Raw genomic sequence first — 10,328 nt, 5'->3', positions numbered from 1 at the left:
ACAATACAAGGGTTAGGGTTAGGGTTATATTCACATTAAAAACAGTCTTTTGCAGACTGCAAATCATGTTTATGTTTTGAAAATAATCATTTTGGCATGTGGCGCCACCTACCGCCGTCTACCAATCATTGCAGTCAGTAGAGTCTCAGCTGCCGAGCAACCACGGGATGCCAGTTACGTCCGAGCTACAATAGCGGAGAAAATGAAACCTCGTGGATATGCTTATTTTAAAACAAATAATAATAATTCTTCTGCAAAATTTGGAAAGTATACACTCTTAGAAATAAGGGTTCCAAAAGGGTCCTTCTACAAGGGCTGAAGTTCTACCTGGAACCATTTGCTTCTGAAAAACCTTTTCTTCTGGAAAGGGTTCTTGGTAACACTAATTGTTCCAGTAAGAACCATTTTGATCCAGAGAATCCTGAATAAAGGGTTTTAAAAGGGTTCTTGGTGGAACCCTCCAAAAGGGTTCTCCTATGAGGACAAGCTGAAGAACCTTATATGGTTCGACTTAGCACTTTTATTTCTAAGAGTGTATCAGGTGACAAACTGATGCACAGTTTCTTATTCTTACAGAAACATATAAAATGTCTCCTGATATTGTTACATTAGTAAAGAGGGATATGGTTGCACCATGAGGGTCTCAGGCCAAATTCAACCCCAAGATGTTTTTCTATTCCACTTGGGTCAGAAAACAGTGAGCAGCTACATGAGTTCATTAAAATGCCCCGATATATATATATCAGTGAGAATACTGTCATTTTGCTTGTTTTTAATCTTTTTTATGCATGTGCCTTTGAAATCCATCGTTGACTTCCTTGTCACTGGAATGAATCTCCCACTGTGCAAACCACTGCCTGTGGTCAGATCTAATTTGCTGCTCCAACTGGGAGCTCGTCATAATGACACGCTGAGCGGGGGGGTTTATTAAAATGCGAAACGCAGCTTATTAAAAAAAAATGGGGTGAAGGGGGCGCAAATGAGCTTGAATTACGGTTGGTGATTGGGGTCTTTGGAAATGGACAGAGGTGATGTGAAGAAGCCACAGAGGCACTGTCGCCTCAGGGAGCATTCACACATTCACAGGCTCTTGTTCTTACACAAATCAAGGTTAGGTGAAGGACTGGACAATGCATTTGTCCACTTTGGATCAAAAGCAGGTGTAAGGCATTTAAGTCTGTCTGAGACCATGAGAACAGAAGACAACCCCCCCCCCCCCTTTTATCACGTCATGACATAAACAGAAAGTGACAAGCTTGTTAAGACAATAACAGCAGTCATGAGGAATCAGTGTTGCGAAAGGCGGAGCAGTAAATTCACACTGAAAGCAAACGATCGCCATTATATAACAGCTTTCTGAGCAAAAAAAAAAACCTTTTGAGGAACGAGACATGACCGCGTTATTGCTCTGGATAAAGGACGTCTGACATCACGACATCAGAATATTGTTCAGACAGAATAGAGCCCTGCAGTTCAATTCAGAAACACTGGCTCCTCCTCAACCATTTACAAAGTCATTATAGCACCAGCAATTATTTTACAATATTAGCTGTCATCTTATAAAAGGTCTTTTTTAGTGTTCCTCTCTTAGGGCTCTGTGTTAACCACATGGTGCACACTTCTATATAACAGTAATACGTCGGTGCTGTTTGTATCTGAAGTGTAACAGACACTCCTATGACTCTGCTCTAACTGCACATCATCTAATCTGATCAAAAAGCTTATCTTAACCTTTGACTTTTAAACCAGCAAAGCAATGTCCAAATACTGTACACCATTTCTTGGTGTGTATTGTTGTGTTTTTCTGATTGACACAAGCTACAATGGGCAATTTTACATTAAATCAACAGCAACGTTAACTAAATGTAAACTAAACATGCATATCTCAGAAGCCACCCACCGAAACATCCAATACAGGAGTGTTTAAAGCGGACCTAGACCAGAAGTTCCAATTAACGCTGTTTTTTTAGTGTGTATCTGCGTCATTACCTTGTTTACGAAACCCTGGAGGTTCTAAACAAACAATTCAGCCACTGCTGAGAACTCTGTGTTTTATTGTAATCTCGGGCTCAGTGAGATCTATGAAAAAACCCGGTCCGGTTACGTAAACACCGGTTCTCCGGAACAGCAGATCGTCCTGCTCCGGGCACTAGTCCGGGCACATCCGGTTGCGAACATTGCACCGCAGAAGAAGAATAACGTCCGTTGTGGAGGTGTTTCACGAGCAACAGTGTCTTCTGACTCTGGGTCAAAGTCATAAAGGGACTGCGGCGGGGAGTTGTGAAGAAGCTATTTTTAAACATTGTTAAAACAATGTTTTGATAATGACTAGCAGTGCATCCACCATTCCAGAGGGGGGAGCTGCGCTTCTGAGAGCGGTCGTGCTGAATATGTTGCTTCCGGGTATTGGCCAATCACAAGACAGTTGGGAAGGCTCGACGCTGGCTGGCCAATCACAACACACTCTGTCTTCTGGGCGTGAGAGTTAAGTCTGAAATATCGCAGCTGTGGAACAGCGTCAGAAGAGAGGATTTCTATCGGCTCGTTTACAGCAACTAGGAGGTTTTTGACCATAAAAACAAGTTAATGTATGTAAGTAGACCTCCATAACTAACATATATGTGCAACAGGACCACTCTATGTGAGATTTAACATGAGTCCACATCGCTCACATGACCATTCCAGAGTCTCTGTTTGACACCTATGTAATATTTAGGGGTTTGGGACTGTATCCGATCAGATTTCATGATATTCTTTTACCAATATTTGATCCAGACCTTTTTAGCTTGCATTGGACCAACACCAAAACTGATTATTGTATCAGCTCTTCGCTATTTATAACCTTGTTAGAACTCACAGAAATGTCCCACTGAGCCTGACACTGGTTTATCAGCAGCGTATCACATACTGTACCTTTACTCGCACTGTTACATCTCCTGTGAATATCGCACAGAAATCTAATTAATTACTTCTCTCTTTTTACATGACTGAGACGCTTCACTCGTTTCACATCTGTTAAAACATCACAAATGAAGAAAGTGTACTTTTTTTCCGGTTACTTTAATAGAAAACCATATAACAGAGATTAAACAGTGCATCCCCCCCCCCCCCCGTTTTTTTTCTTCTTCTTTCGGAACAGCATAACCACTTACTAAAAAATAAATGTGCACAAAAAGAAAATACAGCCATCTTATAAATATAGAGCCCTAAAACACCTCAGGAGCATATTTAAACGCACCGAATGTAATGAGATGTAGGTGTAACACAGGTGTTTGCACAGATATTCCGACAGTAAGTAAGTAATATGTCTATTCCATGATCGATGCCATACAATGTGAAGATCTGGATTCATTTATAAGATATACAGTACAACTGCCATCGTAACTAATATACATGCATTTTACTATTATTGCCTTTATTATTTAGAAATTGCTAGAAGTTTTCTCTCTTGTTTTTTTTTATATTATCTATTTCTAGAAAATAAGTTGTTCATATCGTTTTTTTTTCTTCTTCTTTTCTATTTCCTACTTCCTTTGATCACAAACATCACAAGTAGTTTGACTCTTTAATGCGACAACATTCCGGTATACTCACTTACGTACAGGGACCGTCAACCCGTTAATGTTTCACTTGGCATTTGCAGTCGTGACGACGGGAGAGGTCAAAATTTTGACCTCTAGGAAAACACAGGAGCCCGACATCGACTCTTTTAGTCGAGGACGGACGAGGGAGGGGGACGCGCGCAGCAGTTGGGCCGCCTGACATTTTGCAGCATTGACCTGAAAATGTTCTGCTGCCTCCTTTTGTTCTTCCTGTCAAGTTGTGGTGAGTCGACGGCAGAGACTGACTTTCGGAGCGAAGTCTGGGCTATCAGTTTCCTCTCTTGCTCCTTGATTTTGCACTGCAAGTGGCTCTGAATGGCAAAGCCGAGGGACTCCGGGTCGACAGAGGCCCCGTAAACCTCCCAAGTCATGCCTTGTTCGTCCCAGACGACGTCGTGGACGCTCTTGTCTTTCTGCTTTCCCGACTGATCGCCGTCCTTGCTTTTTCCTTCCGGGCCCGTCTTCTTTTTGCCCGCGCTCGCCTCCTTTTTTTTGGACGCGGTGTTTTTCGCTGCTTTCGTCGGCGGCGCCCGGTCAGGCTTGGCTGCAACAGCAGCCTGAGACTGTGGTGCAGTATTGTTACAGTCAGCAGATACAGGCTTGGAAGCACCCGCTGTCTCTGGGGGAGTTCCCGATTTGAGAGCGGGAGCTACGGCAGTGCTTGTTTTTGCTGCAGATGTCTGAGCTGCAGCTTTACACTGGGAGTTACCGGTCTCTCCCTGCTCCTTGTGGCCGCTGTGTTCAATGTTGATTTGATAAACTGGCTGGATGTTACACCGAGCTGGCACAGCTTCTTTAAGCTCAAGTCCTCCATCTGGTTTGGCGTTAGAAACCACGGCTGCAGTTTGGTTATGGCACATCTCTGCCTCTACTGTAAGTCTCTCTGACCTTGGCTCAGTAGAGGTCGACACAGGAGTCTTGAGACCCCCACCCCTGTCCTCCTGATAGACTAAAGCCAAGCTCTGCACGTCCTCCTGAGGGACCGCAGCGCCGCTGAGCCTGCGGGTCACAGCGAGCGGCAGCAAGCTCGGACTTGTGGCCACCGATTTGCTGCACATGTTCGCCACCGCTTGAACCTCCATATCGTGACACTGCTTGACTACGGATGAGGTCATCGTGGAAGCCTCCCTGTAGAGTTTGCCGCGCTCCCGCTGCCCTTCAGAGACAGCTGTGTTAGTCTGGCTGGCTCCTGCAGCCACCTGCCCAAACGCCTGCATGATTTGTTTGGCCTGCGGCGGAGAAGCAGAGTGTGTCGACTGTGAGGACAATGGCTGATGTTTATCTGAGGGGACTTGTTTTTCCTTCTCCAGTGGCTTCTCTGACACAGTTGAACTTGAATTGTAATTTGCAGACCTGTCTTCTTCTTCTCTGCCGATGGACAGAGGCTGAATAGAGCTGAGTGGAGTTATAGTGTCCGGTTTGGGAGTCTCTTGCAGACTCTGTGAAGGATTTGGTATATGATCGGTGTCTATAGATGTCTGTATTATAGCTGTGTCCTTGTTTTTGTTAGCTGATATACTTCCCTGTTGGCGCGCAGACGCAGTTTGTTTCGAATCGCAGGCATTGATAAGATTTTTATTACTTGTCGAAACGTATTCGTTATTGTTGTCCTCTCGCGCTTTGTCTTTGGCCGAGGACGCCGGCTTCACACGCTCCTCCGCGGCTGCACTTGGCTCTTTTATTCTGCAGTCACTGGCGCGTATACCGACTGTTGACGCTGTCAGAGCAGATGGCACACCAGCCGCACTTATATCCTTTTCATCACCCGGGCTTAACATTTTCATATTCGCATTAGAATCCCTCTGGTCGCCCCCTGCCTCACCCGCACCTTTGCCAGGTAGAGAAGGATCTGGCATCTGTTGTTCTCCACCTGTCACCTGCTCAGTTTTTATCTGCTTTCCATGATCTGGAAGTGGTTCACCTCCTTTGGTGGCTGTTTTTTGGCTATGTGGGATGATGTTAGTGGGAGCAGCAGCAGCAGTCACTGGTAAGTTGTCCTGCGTGTGATCAGGAGATGTGAGGATGGGGTTTGGACAAACCTGTGAGAGTTTGAGGTCGGCCTCTGTAGTCCAGTTGGCATTAGGCTCCTTATTGCCCAGTGCGTCCACAGCAGCCAGCTGAGGCACCATCTGGACCGTCACTGTCCTTTTTGGGTTAGTTCCCATGTTCCCACTGTATTTAAGTCTCTGGGTTTCGTTGTAATCCAAACTTGAAAGCAGTTGCTTTACCTACGTTTCTGAAAGAGAAGAACAGAAAATGACTAAACTCAAATTTTATTTTTTTTACCACATTTCACTCCAAAGTTCCAAAGTCCTTGTTCCAAAGTGAAATTTGACATCACTGTCACATTAAATCAGTGCTTGATGCATGCTTTTATGGGCTTTTTAATGCCTGAATCTGAATTCTTTTAATTTACATCTATGTTTTGTTTTGTTATTGTATTCCCATGTATTTACAAGACACTTGTTATATTATTAATTTAGCTTTTATAAATATTAGAAAAAAAGTAATTCCAGCACTATTTAATTCAATTATAATATTCCAATTGATCACAACATATAATCAAAAACATAGGTATATTTGGTGGCAATATGGGGTAAAACAATTACTTGTGTAATGTCTACATTTATTGTAATCTGACCTCTCTGTCCCTCATCTATGCTCAATGAAACTTGGAAACGAAACAGGCTTTTTGATGAATGTAAAAACCACAAATACCAAAAAATACGCAATTTTTTAAAGTAAGCAACAATACACAACATACAGAATTAGGATTTTGACACTTTAGGCTGAATTTACTGATAAATAAGGGATATTTATAAATAAAAATGAGTGACGTTTGTTAGGTTTTTCTAATGTATTCGTGTTTATTTAAGAAAATATCAAGTTAGTTTGTTTTCAAACAGCCATGCGACATGCAACGACCCTAAAAACAACAAAAAATAGATATTTTAACATGTATCAATCATTTGATATGTGTTATGATGTGTATTTAGACCGTTGTTGGTCTTGTGATCATCAATTCAGTCTAGAATTTGTCTAGAAGACAGATGTCTTCATCCGAGGCCCGATGAACGACTCCATCTCAGTCTGTCTCCTCGAATGTGTTCAACTATCTGGGCCAATTCTGCAAAGTAACGTGCCAGCGTCTCAGCAGACGTCTGAAATATCTGACGCTTTGTGGAGTCAGACAATCTGAACTGCACGGCGATGGAGACTTTGATTACACACAAACACACACACACACAGACAGAGACAGAGACAGTGGCCGATGCAAACAAAGAGGAAGCAGAGAGCAAACAGCAGCAGTGGGCCCTTTACATTTTACATATTCACTGTAGGGATGATCATCCATTCTGCATTATGCTCAAAACTGTGAAACCAATGTGAAATCAGCCTTCTGCACCTCTGTGGTAGAGAAACACAATCTATTTTATACTTAATGTGATAAATATATGAATGTTTACTCCAAGGAAAAACATAATTTCACCCACTACAGTGATTATAAACGATGCTTTATTGCACTTGGTCACCTGAAAGCACAGTTGGCTTATGTTTTGGGGCCATATACAGGTGTAGATCACTGCTGCGTGTGTGTGTGTTTCCCCACCATGCATCTGCCTGTCTGTTGGCAAAGTGCAAATATTTATGGAAAGCATATCCTGGCCCGTAATTAGACACTGTGCGTGAAAACGTCCCAGTGTCTGCAGCAGCAGCAGCAGTTGAGGGACAATAAAGAACGCGAGGAGCGAATGCACAAAACGTACACGTACCTTAAAGTGACGCACACACACGACCCCGTTAACATCTCTGTCCCAAACACCACGAGTATTTGCTGATTGGGTTTTGACCTTGCGAATGAATTGGCACGAATGGTGGAAGCTGAAATGAAGCAGGAGGAGGAGGATGAGGATGAGAATCGGAAGGAGGAGGATGCCTGACTTACCTTCACAGACGCTTCTCTTCTTTTATGTCCCGTGCCGCGCGGTGCCGTTTGCGCGTCCGTGGGTGAAAACCTGGGAAATGAACGTGGAAGAAGAAAAAAAATCAACCGCGTGTCAGTGACACCAAAGCCACGCCTTACTCAGACTACCACAATATGGGCATTAGAGGTTTCATCGATCCTCCACAGCGACGCGTAAAATTCACGCACCCCGACTGACTGACTGACTGACTGACTGTGCGCAATGAGTCATTTCTGTCTGTCCGATGGATGATGATGATGAGGATGCTGCTGTTTTAGACTCTTCATCAGTGCTGCTGCCTCATGATTATTAGAAAAAGTGAAGCTCTCACAAAATGGACCTTCATAGTGTGTGCGCGTGAGAGTGTGTGTGTCTGTTTGTGTGTGTGTGCGTGTGTGTGTGTTATCCCAGACTGAACTGGTCCAGGCAGGAAACGTGGTGGTGCAGCGGAGTAAAAGCCACAGATGAATGGGTGAATGGAGGGGGGGGAGAGAGGGGGAGCAGTGCGGTTACACTGCATAGAGGAGGTTCACTCACTCTTTGTATCTCAGGTGATTTTAATTTCTTTTTATTATTATCATTCCACTGCATGATGAGTCTTTTTAACGCTTTAAGGTACACACCAAGAAAAAAAGCAAAGAAAAAATTATTTATTTGTATTTTATATTATTTTATATTATTTATTTATGATAACAATAACTACAATCAATATTTACATATATATATTTTTAATTAGACCCTACAGTATTTCAGATACAGGCCTCTACCAAACGGTTGAGATGTCTGTTTATAATTATAATGACATAATATTACATCATACATTATAATGAGATTAACATAACAAGTGTCATTTAGTGTTAGTGAATTCAGCTTGATGCATTTTTCAATGAGATATAGTGACTTAAAGTGTGGTCGACCAAATGGTTGAGTAGTACCTTACAGGGCTTCATGAGACATGCACATTTTTTCTTCCTCATTTTTTCCCCACTCCAACTAAGACACCCACAAGATGAAATATAAATAAATAAATAAATAAATACATGTGGAGCCCGCTCATGTTTTCCCCTTATATGCAGTATATAGTGCATGACTATTAAAGTAAAGGAAATACTTGATTTACATGATGTTTAAGGAGTTGATGATTTAAAAACCAAAGTCATTAAATTAGTTTCATTTAAAATCACTGTCAGGACACTCAGTGCTACAATTTGGATGAATGCTAGGCCACTTTTTAAGTCAAGTCAAGCTGGTTTTTTATTATCATTTCATGTAACAGAGCACTAGTACTTGTAAGCAAGTGACTTTTGTGATTCTACTGCCCTCTAAGGTGAAAAAACCCCCCCAAAAAACAAGATGTGGTGTAAATAATTAATCAATGCAAGTACATTGGTTCCAATAACAGTCAATAATAGTCAATAACAGTCAGGCCCCAAAATCAAATTCCGCTTAGGGCACCATAAAGGCTTGGGTCTTTCATTTCAATCTCCTTTTGTCGTTCTTGACATCATGCAAAGACACACACTGAGCTGTGTTATTGTTGAGGCTCTACAGACAAAGCGTGTGCTATATACATATATATATAATATTAAAGTGTGTGTGGCTGGTGGCATGTCTGCGGTGATGAAATGCTCCGAAACTGGAGGTCAAGAGATGCTCAAGAGGCTATGATGAGGCAACTGAAGGATCACATGATGAAAAGAACAATCAGAGTGAGCACTGAGCATTTAATCATACAACATATTATCATATATTATATATATCATTGTCACACCGCACAGATATTATATAAAGTGAGTCACAGTCTGCTGCAGGGAGATATTCAGATGCTGTTCTTTGTGAGGGAGGGGGGGTTATAATTTAAAGGGAAAACTCAATATGTGTCCACACAACCATGAAAAACATGTGTGTTACAGTTAAAGATGGTCGATAAAGCAATGTTATCCAAGTACAAATGTTATCGAAGTACAAATACATTATTTTTTATGAAGGGTGAAGAAAGGTTGTTATTATTATAATTATTAATACTAGTACTATTGTTATTATTAGTAGTTGTAGTACTATTATTCCTCACCGTCATCAATATTACTATTTATTTTATTATATCCACACAAATATTGGCACGTTTGTACTTATTTGGATTAAACAGGGCTCAATAATAAATTATATGGGTCTTAGCTTAATGATGATGATGGTGCATGTTTATTTCTAGTGTTTGTGTTGATAGATAGATTTGAATATATATATAATATATATATATATACTAAAATACCTTGCAATAAGACATACATTTGGATATGGTTTACTTTGTTATAGGGGACTTTTATTGGCTAAATAAATGATTGAGTGGGAAGCAAGGGATAGGAGCTAATAAGCATATGCTTCTTCCCACTCATTTTCGCATGATTAACATTGAATGTGTTTTAAAAAAAATTTATTATTACACCCTGACAACAGTGGTCAGTTATTTGACATCCTTCAGCATCACTTAAACTCTCGCAGAGGTGGTAAATGAGGAGGGTTATCTGACCATAAAACAACTGGAACACAAACAGTTCAATATTTAGGGCCTGTGTTGATGTTTTATTATCATGTTTCATCTTTTCCCGAGGCGCTACAACAACGGTTTTGTGTTTCACCCACCAGTGGTGCTGTAACATCCCTACATCCTGACTCATTCCAACATCATCTCTCAGACTGTAATCTACTGTAAGTGGTTGCTTTGGGGACTTTTTCAAATATAGAACGTGTCTCCTCTTGGAAT

General features: G+C 41.6%; 1 protein-coding gene across 1 annotated transcript; it reads right to left on the bottom strand.

Annotated features, from left to right (window-relative positions):
• Positions 1-3,709: 3,709 nt before the first annotated feature.
• Positions 3,710-5,767, bottom strand: gprin3b (GPRIN family member 3b; the record flags this gene model as incomplete). Its single annotated transcript, XM_083909373.1, has 1 exon — positions 3,710-5,767. One exon carries the CDS (start codon positions 5,765-5,767, stop codon positions 3,710-3,712), a length of 2,058 nt encoding a protein of 685 aa, XP_083765499.1.
• Between the last annotated feature and the right edge of the window lie 4,561 nt (positions 5,768-10,328).

Source organism: Microchirus variegatus (assembly GCF_963457635.1).
Source record: "Microchirus variegatus genome assembly, chromosome: 23".
Taxonomy (NCBI): Eukaryota; Metazoa; Chordata; class Actinopteri; order Pleuronectiformes; family Soleidae; genus Microchirus; species Microchirus variegatus.
The sequence above is the reverse complement of the archived record's forward strand: the minus strand, read 5'-3'. Positions and strand labels throughout refer to the sequence as shown.